The sequence below is a fragment of the Scleropages formosus genome, chromosome 12 (assembly GCF_900964775.1).
Source record: "Scleropages formosus chromosome 12, fSclFor1.1, whole genome shotgun sequence".
NCBI classification, from domain to species: Eukaryota; Metazoa; Chordata; class Actinopteri; order Osteoglossiformes; family Osteoglossidae; genus Scleropages; species Scleropages formosus.
Genome location: NC_041817.1, coordinates 25,770,875 through 25,787,473, shown reverse-complemented (window position 1 = coordinate 25,787,473; position 16,599 = coordinate 25,770,875). Strand labels below are relative to the sequence as shown.

The 16,599-nt window shown below is 46.7% G+C and overlaps 1 protein-coding gene across 2 annotated transcripts; it reads right to left on the bottom strand.

Annotated features, from left to right (window-relative positions):
• Positions 1–663: 663 nt before the first annotated feature.
• On the bottom strand, positions 664–4,122 carry mmadhcb (metabolism of cobalamin associated Db). Of its 2 annotated transcripts, none has more exons than XM_018743264.2 (8): positions 4,055–4,122; positions 3,606–3,647; positions 3,379–3,526; positions 2,832–3,049; positions 2,269–2,368; positions 1,802–1,932; positions 1,525–1,611; positions 664–1,001 (listed from the first exon to the last, which is right to left on the bottom strand). In XM_018743264.2, the coding sequence occupies exons 2-8, from the start codon at positions 3,612–3,614 to the stop codon at positions 807–809; spliced, it is 888 nt and encodes a 295-aa protein (XP_018598780.2). In that variant the 5' UTR covers positions 3,615–3,647; positions 4,055–4,122; the 3' UTR covers positions 664–806. The 2 variants fall into 2 exon arrangements, with proteins under 2 accessions (XP_018598780.2, XP_018598789.2); XM_018743273.2 differs by having other exon boundaries at positions 3,379–3,523.
• Between the last annotated feature and the right edge of the window lie 12,477 nt (positions 4,123–16,599).

Genomic DNA, 16,599 nt, shown 5'->3' with positions numbered 1-16,599 from the left:
AGCTGTCGGACTTGAGGGTCCCGGGTTTGAATTCCGCCTCCCACTGTAGTACCCTTGACCAAGGTACTTCCCCTGAACTGATACAATAAAATAATATCCAACTGTATGAATGTGAAAATCACAGTAACAATGTACAAACATCACACTGCAAGGTACACTGAAGTATAGAATAATTTAATAAAAGGAATCTAACCACCATACTCTAAACACACATAAATTTATTGTATCCATCAATATTAGAAAATAATTTACTCCCATAATCAGAGGTAGGCTTCACAGATACTTCACCTTACTAGATATTATACATAATATATGCTAACATATGAAGCGATGCTTATTTTCCATCCGGAATAAATTTTCCTCCCTGAGAAATCTCAGGAAGGACATGTACATTAAGAAGGCAACTTCCCGCAGTGGCTCTTGGACCTCCCGCAGTTCACACTGGGTGACGAGGATTTACGATGGGCCGTGATGCAGCGCTGCTGTCGCTGCATTAAGAGTGAGTGCTGCCAAAAGTGCCATTAGAGGAGACCCATTAACAAGTGTGTACAGATTAACTAAAACACTCCACGCAGTGTATGACTCTGCTTACACAAATTGAACATGCCTCCCTCTTGACGTTTTACATACATATATGTATATAAAATACACACACACACACACACTTTTATTTTAGTGATACGTATTTTTCTTTTAAAGAAGGATTAAGCTAAATCCCAGTTTGGTTTTTCAATGGCGAAAAGTCAAAAATTTCCCATGGCAAAACCCTGGAATCCCAGTCCAGCGCTGTCTTCCCTTATTCTCTCTTAGTTACCCTGCAGCTTCATCATGATGTGGCTGTCGGGAGGCGCGTCGGTAAACATGGTCCCCACAAACACATGCGTCCCCCACAGGTTGTGACGGATCACTTTGCAGCAACCCAGGTCCTCGACGTAGAAGCCCAGGTGACGGTACCGCTCATCTGTCTCGAACAGTGCGTTGTTTGTGTAGCAGCCAAAGAACTGAATCAAGAGCAGATTTAAAATAAGAAAAAAAACTTTATAACTTGATGTGTTCATAAATCCAGTCAGGTTCACCACTGTCACAATAAAAACGAATACAGCGATCCCTCGACTTATTCACCACTTAGGTTATATCTTTAAAAATAATAATTAAAAAAAATTCAAGCTACATTAAAATCAAAGCCAATATATTTTCTCCACAAACTCCTGCTCGATGCTGACTGATTCATCCAATAAATGTCATTATTTATTGAACACTGACAGTTCAGAATTAGACAAGAAATTTTAGAAATTTAGAAGAATTGAAAAAAAGTGCTGTTAGGAATAAACGGAAACGTTTGTATCTTCAGAACTAAAGCATTACACGAGGAATTACTGTATTTTAATAGAAATTCAACTTGAAAAATACAGAAAAACTGTCCATTACGAATGCGGATATCACTTATGACTACAGCCCAAGCATACGAAGACCCCTCATTATACAATGGTACTGTGAACACAGACTCCTGGAGGGGTCACCTACCGCCAACCCTGAGCTGGGGTCTATGAAGTCAGCCCAGAAGCCAGCATTGCGGAGAGCTGAGCAGATCTCAGTGGCACCACTGATGAACTGGGGAAACACAGTGGTGCATCATAACCAACATGGACAGGATTGCTGCTCAACACTCAGTGTTAACAGAGAGCTGCTCTATTTAAGTAAACTCCTTTCACAATGCAGCAGCTGAGCTTTTAAAGGCATTATTGCATCCTATCCTAAATTTACTGAAATTTCACTGCCAGAAGAATGACCAGTGACTCACTTTTTCCAGAAGCTGATCTCTCTCCTTCCCCACCTCCTCAGACCATGCAGTCATGTCATTTTGTGTTTTCTGGGTCACTGTCACAACGGTCATTTCTCCAGTAGGGGCCTCAGGAAACATCGATTTAAAATCTGATGTATAAAGAAAGAGAACTGCATTGCATCTAAAAGCTGGATCCATCTCCGTTGTCAACAATGTACACCAACCAAAAAAACCAACATCAAGCACTTTGCTTCTCCTTCGTGGTCTTAGTCGATTCTACATCTTATGAACATGTCTAAATTCATATATTTAGTTAGTTGATCATTTCACGGTGTTAAGCTACTTACAATGATTTACCCAGCCATACAGATGGGTAAGTTTAATAGGAGCAATTTAACAGAAGCGTGATGCTCACCGGTACTACAGCAGAGGGCGAGATTTGCCATTTGAGTGCAAAACTAGTATGATACAACAGAAGTGTTTACCTTTCTTCAACAGCTGGGGACACAGCTGCACTGCACACTCCACACTTGAATTGTCAAAGTACTGCTCCGCTCTGCTGACACTTGGCGAAGCTTCCTGACCCTTTACAACAGAGGAAACAAAGTTCAACACAATAAAAAGAAAAATTTCCCTTAACATTACATTTATTCATTTAGCGGATGCTTTTCTCCAAAGCGACTTTCAAATCAGAAGGAAGTCTACCTTGGTGCCCCAGACAGACACTGAAAAAGCAGCTGATCGAGACTCTTGAGTGATCGGCCAACCATTATTACACATTAACTCCCCTTTTCACATTTATTCATTTAACCGACGCTTTTCTCCAAACAAATTAGTGTTAAGCTACTCAGAATTATTTATCCATTTATAGAGCTGAGTAATATTACACAAATTAATTTAGGGTATGCACCTTGCTCAAGGGAACTACTGCTGGAAGCAAGATTCGAACCTGCAACCTTTGACTTGCATTAAACAACAACGCTACTTTTTCTAAAAATTGTGTTTTTTTTTCTCCTCCCATTAGCTAGGAAAATGATGGCACAGTTACCGGGAACTCGCTGACAAACTGTGCCAACACAAACTCATGTCTCTCGCTGCTGGAGGGGGCTGACAGCACATCTGGGACGAAATGGTCTGTCGGGACTCTGCCTTGGGCAGCTGTGCCTTCTAGGTGGCAGTCAAAGCCCACGTTGCCTGGCAGTTGGAAGCGATGGTCCTGTGGTCCAAATGGACCCATAATCTCATCTGGCCAGACCGTCCTAGCCACTGGCAGAAAGAGTTGAGCATCACAGGCCTGCTCCAGCAGTCAAGCAAAATGATGTAAAACATCACCTACCAGCTTTTAAAATCCCACATGGTGTCCAGGGTTACTTCTAGCAATCATTAGTAGCACAGAAGTAAGCAATGATTTTTGTAATTAACAGCATTTTCTGTTGGTTGTGGGATGGGTATGGACACAATCCAAGACAGTGAATAATTTTATTCTGTTTGTCAAGAAAACTTCTTTAGTTTTTCACGGCAAATCTGCTTTTGTGAGGTAAACTACAAACCTACTTCTGAGAGGAAAAACAACAAAACAAAACCCTGGAACACACCCATATCCGGGGGCGTGACGACCACACGAGGTTCATCGGATCCCGAGGACCCGGCCGCAGAGAAGGTCCGAGCACCGGCGATCCTGCGCACGAGGTGGTGCAGCCCAGGTAGATATGACACCAACCTGGTCCTGCCACACAGCGCCTGCTGGAAACAAGTGTCAGCTGAGTGTGAGCGTGTGGACAAACAACACAGGAGTGATTCTGTATTTCTAGATGCCACCTACACTGGCCATACCACCGGTGGACCTCTGTCTTCTTCGATCCACCTGAAATGGAAAGAGAGAGACTATCATTTCCACCACGACACCACACATGATCATCATGTTCACACTTTTCCTCTTGGACACAGCGAGTGAGTCACCTACAGACCTAAACGAATTCTTTCACTCTTGCAAACACTTAGCATTGCAAACAGTACGGCAAGAAAACAACTACATGACCGTTACCTCACATACTCAGATAGTGAAAGTAAAACTAAATACTAGGAGGAAAACCTGAACCAAAATTTGCCAAATTACGTAGTAACACAGCAAATTTCTGATAAAACTGACTAAAGCATTACTCCTTCTCTTTCAAATTAGCTGGAACTGCCTAATTTGACCAACAACATTTTTTTTTAAGTCGTTTGAAGGCCTAAAACAAACTCTCCTCAAACTTATCCTCTCAGTCTCACCTGAACTCGCTGTGTTGACCTGGCTACTTCTCCGCTTTGGACGCCAACCGTGAGTCGCGTAATTGTGACGTCACCGACAGCACCTTTTATAAGCTGCTATGGCGCGCCAGAAGGGACCAAACACACTCAGCGTTTCGTTATTGGGTTACGATCTTGCAATAATTTAACACGCGATACATTCTGACTTTATTTATACATTCACAAAAGCTTATATTTTCCGTACAAATTAACCCAAGTGTATTCTATAAATATTATTGCGAATTATCTGGTTTTTGCGTAAAACTCAAAACTGGCTGTTCGTGAGCGAGTCATCGTCATACACAGAGTGTCCAGTAGGCGTCAGGAGATGTCCGCTAGTCGACTAGATGTGTTTATTTCGCTGGCTGTTTTGCGAATGACTCTTTTTTTTGGTCCGCAGAGGTTCAGCCGCGGTTAGCGGCGACTTTGCGTTCACTTTCAGTAATAATGGACGCTGTGCTCATTGCCGTTCGTGGAAAGTGCTGGAACAGGCGCCTCGTGCCAGCGCCATGTTTTCAGTGAGCCAATGAGCAGTTAAAATGTCGGCCTTTAAAACTTTATTACTCCATTTAAACCTGTAAAAATTCCCGACCAGGGCAAAGCAGAACCCTTTGTTTGGCTTCGCACTAAATTACTGCACGTATTTACTTTGCTTTTGCGAAATGTTTACTCCCCATAAACCCCCCTAATGAGGGCTGTGATGTTGGCGGGGGGGGGGCTGGGAAAATGTTCAAATTAATACCACTTGTGGTGTGGTAATGACATCATGGCTGTTGAACCATGGTAATAAGGCCACATCAGGCACACGGAGGGGTAGAGATGGGGTCCGATGATCCCGCTGGTGTGTGTGTGTATGTGTGCGTGTGTCCTGAGCGTGCCTGTTCTGTGCCCCCCGTGGAGGAGAGGAGTCAGACCTGAACCTGGGACCCCCCCCCCCCCAGGCACCTCCTTCCTCTGGCACCCCCATCTCAATGGGTAGAAGTCTAGCGCATCACCAGTTGCAGGGGCGTCAGTGTGACAGGGGGCTGCTGGGGGTCTCTGGGGGCCTCTGGAGGCCAGAGGGAGGGGGACACTTGCCCCCCCCAAGGGGTCTGATGACCAGGGGGCTCCTCCTGTGTAACCAGATTGGGGAGCCATCTCTTCGTGCCAGGCTGCCAGGCCCCTGCAGCGGGGGGCCGGTGGGCTGGGGGGGTCATGGTTTGAGGGGAGGGGTAGCTTTTAATTCGACCCCCAATGGGACTTGTGGAGATGGTCCTCAGCTGCACATCCCTGATTATTAACAACGGGTATGATGCTCTAGTTCTGGTAAAATAAGGTAAAGATGGCAAAAAGTTATCATGATGACAGTATGAATGCAGGAGAGCCCAAGCACAGTGCAGACCCCCTCCCTTTGAAGGTCCCCCCCAAGGAGCTTTGAAGTACGCACTACAGGTAGGGGGCGCTCTACCATCTGTCTTCCTGGTCCTGGCATGGTTTACCACGAACTCCTAGACCCCTCAGCTCAGCAGAAATCTCAGAAGCCCCCCCCCCCCCACTGACCAGCGTCCACCCACCCGGCTCTTTGTTCTTCCCCTTTGATCACTGATCTCCAGCACACCGTGTTCGCCTGCGAATGGATGAGCAAAGGGAGGTGTAGGACAGGTCTCAGTCACAGAGCTGTGGATGGACGGAGAGGGAGCGGGAGAGGGAGAAGGGGTGGGGTGGGGTGTCCAGTTCTGCCATTAAATGTGTACAAAAGAAACAGTTCCCAGGCGTATTTATTTACTGAGAGCAGAAGGAGGACCTGTCCAAACAGGTGGCGCCTGTTACATGTCATGAGAAGTTCTGGCGAGGGACACTGCGGCTTAAATGACTCACAAGGATTTTATTAATTTTCGAAAACTGCTCGTCTACTTCAGGGTCGCGGTGGTCCAGAGCCTATCCCAGCAGCACAGAGTGTGAGGCAGGGTATACTCTGGGTTGGATACCAGTCCATCACAGTGTAGTTATACATACACACACTAAGGGCAATTTAGTGTCACCAGTTCACCTGAAACACATGTCTTTGGACTGTGGGAGGAAACCAGAGCACCTGGAGGAAGCCCACATGAACACAGGGAGAACATGTCAATTCCACACAGACTGAGCCAGATCCAAACACACATCCCAGAAGCAGTGGAGCACCAGCACTACATCAGGAAACATTTGTAAAGAAGTACATAATGACTGACTTGATGACTTTCTGTAATCAGTTATGATAAATGAAAGTTAATAATGGTTAATAATAGAAACTGCATGGAGGTTCAAAGGCTGCAGTTCTGACCCCTGGATTTTAACCAGCAAAATAAATCAGTGCTGTTTGCAAACCAAACAAGACACAGACTCATCACATTACAACAAAAATCAGACCCAGAAAACTAGTTGTGTAATTCCAGTCACTTTCACCCCCCCGATCACAGCAAATAAAAGCTTATTAATACAGGCATCCCTCGTTGCATGTATGAGTTATGCAAAAAATTCATGGCAACACTTTTATTTTTTATTAACTTTCAGCTGCATCAAACTTAAAAGTGTGACATAAAAAACATTTCCTCTCCAAAAATTCTTACTCAGTGCCAATTTTAGACCAGTTCATGCCTTGAACATAGTTGAGTTCCTCTCATTTTTGATCACAGTCGCTCAGGAACACCAGACACCAACTGTAAACACTGTGGAACGGAGTTGAATTAAGGCCGTTCTACACACCCATTGCATTCGGATGCTCTTCCTATCATCTATTGGCTTGGTGGGTAAAACACACGTTACATTTGGTCTGAGGTAAACTGAAAATTATTAAATTTGATGAAAATATAATTTAAAATACAGGTCGTCCCTGGATTACGAACGAGTTCTGTCCCCAAGTTTGTCTCTAAGTCGGATTTGTACATATGTCAGAACAGTTAGGTATGGTGGGTATCTAACAGTTTGTTAAATATTTGTCTTAGTATATAGTATATAGTGTATGGTTTCTATGGATAACAAACATTAAACAAATACTTCCAGATACACTAAAACATTTTTAATATAACAATACAATAATAACAACAACAACAACAACAACAACAATAATAATAATAATAATAATAAACTTTAATACATTTTTGATATTTATATTAGAGTGACGGAGAAGGAGGAGGAGGACGAATGTCTGTGTGTGTGTGTGTGTGTGTGTGTGTGTGTGTGTGTGTGGGTATAAAAAAAAATTTTAAAAACTTCAATGTTCACTTTTCCAGCGTTCGTTGGCGTTTCACTTTTTTCCGATCGCTTTATTATTTCCACTTTAGCTTCAATTGTGATCATTTTCCTTTTCTTGGATGCATCACCATCACTTGCATCACATTTACGCTTTAGTGCCATGGTTAGGAGGGGTAAAAACAAAAAAATGAAAGCCAAATACGGTAACACACGAGACACTGTTAACAGTAGCGTCCGTTTGTTATTACAAACCATTGTATGTACAGTAACTCGAATTTTTTGTGATGGGCTTTACGGGAGTGGTTCGTAACTACGGGCTGTACGTAAGTCGGACGTTTGTAACTCAGGGACTGCCTGTACATAAACTAAGTAAACTTGAATTTTAATCAACAAAAATGCGTAACCCGACAATTTGTATCTCAGGGATCCAGCCTTCATGTAACCGACAGCAAATTTTATTCTCTAGAACATTTGTACATCGTATTGAACTTGAGACCGAATCACTGACACTAAAGGGGGACACTGGAAAATTACTCCTCAGACTGGTACGCAGCAGATGTCAACATGGTGTTGGTAGTGAAAGTCATGTAAAGTACCGCGGTACGCTTGGATTAGCATTACACATCACGCACCCCGCTGGCATTCGCTGACAGGCAGCGCTTCTCCAAGGTGCAAGAGCATTTTAGAGCTGTCAACAGAAATAGGCGCCATCGCCTGATAAAATATGATTTGCGGAATGACTTTGGAACGTAGACCAGGCCCTTCGCGCTGTCGGATTCTGCACCGTTTCGGCGGAAAACACCGGAACGGACAGAGGTGCTGACAGATTGGAGCTGCACGAAAAAACAGATGATGGGTCACATGCTCTTCGAATTGCTTAAATTATTCATTCATTCAGCTCAGGATTTTCTCCAAAGCAGCTTACACTGATTTACCCCTTTCTACAGCAGGGTAAATTTTACCGTATCAATTCAAGGTAGGTACCTTGCTCCGTAGGGCGCTGTAGCAGGAGGTGGCACTCAAATCTGGGTCTTTTCAGCATAAGGCTGCAGCTTTAACCGCTGCGCCCCCTACTGCCCCAGAAGTAGTATGTTCACCTTAAAAAAGATAGGATACCCTGTTATGACCTGCGGTGCGTTTTACTGCGGCAACATCAGCTCTTCGGGATAAAAATGAGGTGAAACAGCGGAAGCGAAGCCCTTTGCTTTGGGAAGACCGAAAATTTGCCCGTTTTACTTTCACGTCACTTCCACTTGTCTTAACTTTGCCAGTTTTCGATGTGTCTCTCTGACAGCTTCTTATGTACCCTTGAAACCCTCCCTTCCCAGCCCTCGAACCCCCCGCCTCGGCACCACCCCAGCGCCCCCGTCCCGGCGAGCGTCGCACCCTGTCAAAAGGCCGCTGCCGGCGAGATCGCTCCCGCATTTGCGTCGGGGGGCCGCGGAACCCGGGACAAAGACAGGAGGGAATGGCATTTCCGCAGGCCGCCGCAGCGCCGCCGTTCCCAACCACCCTGTCAGTTTGGATCGACGTCACGCGCCCCGCATTAGGGACGCCCGTCAACTGGGAAGCGGAGCACGCTTGGGGTGAGATCGCACGGGTCCAGTTCGCGTCACCGCAGGGGGTCCGAGTGGCGGGAACTTTCAGCACAGCATGAAACCGTGATCGGCTCACCGCTAAGGCCAGGGTGCTAAAGACCGCCTTGGAGATGTGGGGACAGAGTCCTCTGGCCTGACCGCGGTTATAGTCCGGAGGGGTGCAGCTTGTAGAGTCGCTGAGCGGGTTGGGTTTGACTGCTGCTTTTGCAGAAATTATCAGAAAAATGTTTACATTTTTATATTTAATCAGATGCTTTTCTCCAAAGCAACTTCCAATGAACTCTATGTAGTGTTATGAGCCCACACACCTTATTCACTGTGGTGACTTACACTGCTAGATACACTACTTACACTGGGTCACTCATCCCTACATCAGTGGAACACATACACTATGGGTGAACCTGAACAGCATGTCTCTGGAGTGTGGGAGGAAACCAGAGCATCCAAAGACTTCTACCGCTAGATACGCTATGTCACTCATCCATACATCAGTGGAACACACTCTCTCTGTCACTCACACACTATGGTGAACCTGAACAGCATGTCTTTCAGCTGTGGGAGGAAACCAGAGCACACCCACAGAAACACAGGGAGAACATACAAACTCCCCAGAGACTGAGTGGAGATTGAACCCACATGTTTCACACCCCCCAGCACTGTGAGACAGCAGTGCTACTCGCTGCACTACTGTGCCAGCCATGTAGCTTTTATATGTACATGTGAAACACATCATTGGCTGGGACTGAAAAGTCATAAATGCTGTGGGTCCTATTTTTAGGATTTGATGAAATCGAGACACCGAGAATTTGGATTGGATGAGAGCAATTTGCGCAGTGCTATGATTGGACAGTGACTGGCTACCTAACATGTAGATTGGACGATATTTTTCCATGCGGTGTGGAGACTGGTTAATGTCCAGCTACCCAACATCTGCGCTGCGCAACAGAAAACTGATGTAACATTCAGACTGGGTGTTGTCCAGCTAGTCAACATTTACATGAGAAAACGCCACATTTTGTAGTTTTTTAAATTGAAATACCTAACCATACAGTTTTAGGATTGGATAAAATCCAGGTGTCCAACATTTGGATTGGATGGGATCTATTTACAGTCTTATGAATGGACAATGAACAGTGACCCAATATTTAGTTTGGGCAGCAATAATTAATGCTGCATTCTGATTTGACAGCATCTAGCAACGTCACATTTGGATTGGTCAATGGCGATTTACGTACTGTTACGATTGGACAATGTTCCACCGCCCACATTTGGATTGGACGACCTTGATTTTGGCAAAATTAAGACTGGACAGTGTCCAGAGACACAACATTTTTGCTGCAGTGTTAGGTCTGGACAATGTCCAGCTACCCAAAATTTGGAGTTAGGCAACAGGCTGGGGAGAGAGTCACACAACAACACAGGGGGCTTGAAATGACCTGAGAAGTCCTGCCTATGAGGCAATCCAGCTGCAAGAAGTTCAGAGGGTCAGAAGGACTTTGTGTGTGTGTGTGAGAGGGAGAGGGAGAGAGAGAGAGAGAGAGAGAGAGAGAGAGAAAGAGAGAGAGAGAGAGAGAGAGAGGAGGGAGACTGACACTACGGGTTACACTCGTGCTCGCCCTTCAATACTCCCTCCGCTGCAGCCGCGGCGGCGCAGTCGATTCACCGCGTCAGACCACGCAGCTGGAGGAAATCACCTTCCCCGGGGTGGCGGCTCTTCTGCTCTCGTCACGAGAAAAACCTCCCGGTGACATCTCATCGGACAGAGAGGACAATGAGGTCATTCCCTCCAAGACAAAGGCGCCTTTCAGAGCTTCACATCTACGCCCACGAGAACAGTTCCCAGCCACACACACACACACCGACACAGGATTAAAGGCACTTTACACACTCATGTTAGACGACCAGCTCATCACAGGTGAAGGTCACAAAGGTTGCGAAGCAAAGGATTCACATTTATTAGTTCAGCAGATGCTACAGAATATAGATTCTATCTTCTATATCTATATTACAGATTCTATGTTCTATAGATTGTACAGAACAATGATTATCAACTAGTGTCTTTCTTGACGCCTTTATCTAGTGTTAAATGCTGTACCATTAGCAATTTCCTTAACTGAGCCATGAACAGTGCTCAAAAAACCTCCTTTATTGAGAGCGCGTGCATCTAAGTTGCCATGACGATGAAACCATACATACATATATTCACATAGCTGATGCTTTTCTTCAAAACAGCTTACAATTATTTACCCATTTTACTGGAGGAATTAAGGGTAAGTACCTTACTCAAGGGTTCTAGAGCTACAGGTAGGGATCAAACCCCTGCACCTTGGGTGCCGGCCACAGTACACGTCCCTCGTGGAACACCTCTGTCCAAAGACCCTGGGACAAGAAAAGTGGAAGTGTGCGTCTGGACAAAGGGTGGTTCGGTTGGGCAATGAGGGAGACAGAGGGTGAAAGGAAAAACGCTGTTAGGGAACGCCGTTTCCTCGATCCGGTCGAACGGTCGCCGAGGGGGTGTTTGAGGCAGCGGTGAGGCGAGCAGCCGGTGTCGGGGGAGGGGGCTGACAGATGTGGACGTGCTCACGTTCTCTGTCTGTTCGTGTTTAGACCACCCGCAGTTGATCGGCGGCTGGCTTGCAGCCCCCCCCACACACACACCGCACACACGCACCACGCCAGGCAGATGCCAAAACCTATGGCCATGCGATAGTGGGGGGGCATCCATTTCATATGGCCTATATCCTGGGGGAGGGGCTGTTTGGGGGGGGGGGGAGACGTCATTGGGAACACAAAGAAACACTGAAAATGACCAAAAAACACATGATAGTGGGGCTGCATGACCAGGTGAACATGTACATCTTGAACCAGCTTTTAAATTCAGACGGGACTGAAGATGTACCCTGAACCAGGTAATCTCACTCACACACACACACACACACACACACACACACACACACAGAGGAAGGACATTGGTGAGTGTGTGCGCGTGTGTTATTGGGCATCTCCAGGCCAGTGGATTAATGCTTACTGAAGCCAGGGACCGTGGTCCCGGGGGAGGTGGGGTTTGGGTGGGTTTTTGACCTGGAGACAAGGTGAATCTGCTGACCTTTCTCCATTGGGTGGGCGGGGCCAATAAGCAGTGACCTATTTAACTGGTGTCTCTGATCTCTTCTGATTAGCATCATGCAGAGAAAGACCCCACAGAGGTGCACCCCAAGCCCCCTCCCCCACCATTCCCCGAGCGGATTGGTTAGAGCACCGGCACCACGTTTTTACTTGTACCTCTATGTCTGGGTTTTAATGGCATGAACAAGTCTAGCCAAAGACTCAAAAGGAATAACCAGTAAGGGTGCAACAGCCCCATCTGAGACAAAGCAATTCCAAATTATTATTATATTATTATTATTTTTACTACATCATTACATTATTATTATAGTATCATTACATGCCTGTGCTTAAATTATTTTTCTCTTACCTGACAACAGCTTACAATATGCTGTTTGTATACTGAGCTGCTGCTCATGCTGATTTATACAGCATGGTAATTTTTACTAAATCAGTTCAGGGTAAGTACCTTGATGACAGAGCAAGGATTTAAACCTGGATCCTTCAAATGCCAGCATTAACCACTGCGCCACCTGCTGGCCCAGCTGTCAGTACTGCATATTCTTGCCGAATGCACATCACCGATGACGCACTGCATATTTTAAAAGAACCCGAGTGGGCCTGTGCTGTGAGATATTAATAGTATAGATGAATCATATTTAATATGATCACGTCGCAGAAACGTGCTCTTCTTTCATAAAGGATCATAACCAAGCTGTCAGATGGGAACCGCGGTCAATTAGCAGACACCTACTCAGCGCTTCCTCGCTCCTCTCAGCTGCGACGCTGTAAAATATGACTCTGATTGTCAGTTTACACACAGAGATGACACTCCTTAACTGTACCAGAGGAGCCGCGATGCCCGTCACCTTATTAATTATGACAGTGTGTGCGTGGAAGGTGTCGGGGATGTCATGTAAATGCTGGGTGGGGGCGGGCTGGAGTGGGGGTGGGGGCTAAATGAGCTCGCGGTCTCAGCGCTGCATGGAAGGATAATGAGCTTTAATCTGTTCGCCAAGGGGGTCATTCCTTATTAATGGGCCTCTTCCAGTGGGAGGGGTTTCATATCCAAGAAACTCAGATGATGTCACTGCTCTGGAACCGGCGAGAGTCAGTAACGTTGCAAACATCACGGTGAACCTTGCTCTTGCCATACTTTTATGTGGTTTTCATCGGCCACACCACGGTAAAATAGTCCCAAGCATCCAAACCAAAGAGGGTTCATCCAAAGAGGCAGGTTTGGCACTTCCGGTAAAGGGGGGTGCGGTGATGCAGCGGGTTTGGCTGGGTCCTGCTCTCTGGTGGGTCTGGGGTTCAAGTCCCACTTTGGGGTGCCTTGTGATGGACTGGCGTCCTGTCCTGGGTGTGTCCCTCCCCCCCCTCTAGCCTTACACCCTGTATTGCTGGGTTAGGCTCCGGCTTGCTGTGACCCTTCTTGGGGCAAGTGGCTTCAGCCAGTGTGTGTGTGTGTGTGTGTGTGTGTGTGTATTATTCTTTAATATTTATTTCTCTGTGACTGAGCACTGATCCGAGGCTCCAGAATGAAACTGGGCCCAGTTCCTGGTGACCTTCTGTTTTATCCATTTCCGTCTTATGAGGAGTTCCCGTGTTTCTCTAACGCCTTGCATCTGTAACCCTAAATTAATGTCAGAGGGATGAGTGACACCCAGGACCAAAGAGCCTGGAGGGGTTCTCCCGCGGTGGCCTTCGGCGGCCGCTCTCAAAAGCAACGGCACTGGAACGCGAGTCGAACCCGACATGTGTCTCCCGTCCGTGCCGAGGTGGAGGCAGCATCCCTCAGATGACATTGTTTACCAGAGTTCGTTTGCCACTGGGGCTCCGGGGGGCCTTCTGGCTTCTTGTAACGTCAAAACTGGGATGATCAAATCTGTTTTTCGAGTAATAAATAAACCAGAATGATTCCGGAATGTTCCCTGAACAGCAGGAACCTGAAGGTCTCGATTCGACACTAAATGAAGCCTGCAGCTCAGCTTGGCTGGAAGCGAAAGCCTCTTTAGAACTGTCCGTAAAACCCAGGGGCGACATGATGCACAGCTGGTAGCACTGGTGTCTCACACTTCTTGGGCTGTGGCTCTGAATGCAGCTCCGGCTGTGTGGAGTGTCTGCGTTTTCCCCATCTTTATATGGGCTTCTTCTGAGTACTCTGGTTTCCTCCCACAGCCACAAAGATACATTTGTCACTAAGGTGATTTGGTGACTGTAAACTACTCATGCAATTAGTGCTCTCTGATAATCCATTTAATACACTGCATGCACAAATATGCAGCTTCTGAAAACGGTGTTGTGCAAAGTAAAGAGTTGTGATCACTGCCGCACCGCAGTAATTACACACTGAGGAGGTGTTGACACAGAAAAATCAAGTTTTGATGCAGCTGCGTGTGCAGGATGGGCCTTATAGCGACTCATCAGTCTGACAAACTCCCACAATGCCGCATTCACATGCATCTGCCTTGAAAGGTAGATTTAAGCCTGCCGAATGCAGCGTGTTCAAACCCGAGACGATATCGGGATTTTCTCCGCGATTCATCGAAACGGAGCAACAGCAAAGCCGCTGAAATGCAATTATTACATTATTAGAAAAATGCCACGCGTGCAGTTTGAAAGCAGCGGCTGGGCTGGAGCCAAAGAGGATTGTGGGATTGTGAACGTAAACGGTCGGCCTTTTAAGGGCAGGACCGTCCCGAGGCATACGCTTGTGCAGAACCAGGGAGTCGTGCTATTGATTAGCTGGGCCTTCAAAAGGTCACATTAATCTATTACAGCTCAGGACCTCACAGATGAATTTTAATAGCGCCCAGATAAATAATAGAAATTGACCTGGCGCTCGACCGGTTTGCAGAGAGCTGTAAATTCGGGATGGGAAGACGAATAAAAACGAGACGGGTCAATATGATCTGTGGCAGATTTTTCATTAAGGGGAGAACATTCTGTGCAAAAAAGGCGAAGAAGGGCAGATTGTTGAGGGAGACTCTGTCCAGGTGTGGGTTGATCTCGACAACTGTGGGCAAGACCACTTTACACCCCCTGCGCGAGACAGGGTTGACCTCGGGGACATTGCACGTCACCCCTCCAACATGTGTACCCAGAACAACCCCTAGTCTGCTGCATGATGTACAACATCGTGGAAGGCCAGATCTCACTCCTCATCCCTGAGGAAGATCATGTATGTTTGCTGGCATAGGGTCATCACGTGTGCTGTTGATGCACTTTGGTTTGGTCGAAGCTACGCTGTGCTTGGGTGTCTCTCCATGCAAAAATATAAATATATTTAATGGCATATGTCTATTGGAGCTATATTTCTTTTACATTGAACTTCTGGAACCTCTTTAATATCAGCTAAATGATTCCTTGGGTTATGGCTTGTAACCTCATCAGATGGAGCTAGATAATAGAAGCAGTTGATCAGCTCTGCTCAAGTTCAATAATCCCAAGAGCACCGGCTCCAATGGACAGAAACAGGTACTTATGAATATAGCGAAGTAGCGAAGATGTGCCCCCCCCCCCCTCCCACCCGTTGTACGCAGGGTTGGACTCGGGGTTTGAAGATGTCTAGACAAATCAACGTGACACTGCTTGCTGGGAGAGCAGAAATAGGAGACCTTGGGTTCCTCTTGCTTCCAGTCTCGGGCATCATTTTCTGCGCTCTGTTTCCACGACGGCCTGCTGCTTCTTTGACTGTGCCATCTCGAACCCGTGGCTTCCCCTAGCTCTGAGACACTGGCGACCTTCTCTTCTCCTCTGTCCAAACAGACACAAACCTTGAGAAACCCTTCTGTCACAACAGTGACTCGGGAACCAGCAGGGGTCTGGGAGCAGAACCGTCGAGGACACCCAGGCAAATTACCCATGAACCCCTAGGTGGTTCACACAGCTGCAGGGGTATTGACCAGGTAGGACCAAGGTATAAAAAGAAGGCGCCACTGCAACCGAGCAGCAGTCAATGTGTGGTTTATAAATAGTTACTTATAAATAAGTATTTATATGTTATAACTATGTAGTAACAGGTAAGTCCATGAGATGAAACCTTGGAATCCTGCACGAATGATCTCCTCAGCTGACGTGAAATCCCATGATGCTCTGGAAGACAGTCGACAAACTTTGAGTGAGGTAAGCGCACCAGTGTGTGAGGACGTGTCAGACCAGATGATGACTCGAATGAGATGGATTTTCCTTTTTGCACATTCATTTTGGAGGGCATTCGGAAGGGCAAAACCTGAATAATTGCTTTTTCTCCAGGCAGATGCCTGAATATCATCTATCAGCACAGTGCCGTCAGTTTAGTGTCCGCAGCGCACTCTGCACCAAACCAGTGCCGGGCGACGGGGGGGCATCGGGGTAGAAAACTGTGTGGAAGGAGGAACAGAGCCACACGGAGTGAGCTTATCTGTCTGTAACAAGAAGCTCCGACACCACACGTGGGTTGCTGGGGGGGGGGGGGGGGTTTATTCAACAGAGGGAGGACCAGCAGACAAAGGGACAGGGGGAAAAGGAGGCACAGGGAACTGGTGTCTCGTGGGGGTGCTCGGGATGAGGGGCTGTGGGCATGCTCGTGGTTTCTGTCGCCGACATCTCTTGGCCGTCGCCAGCGTC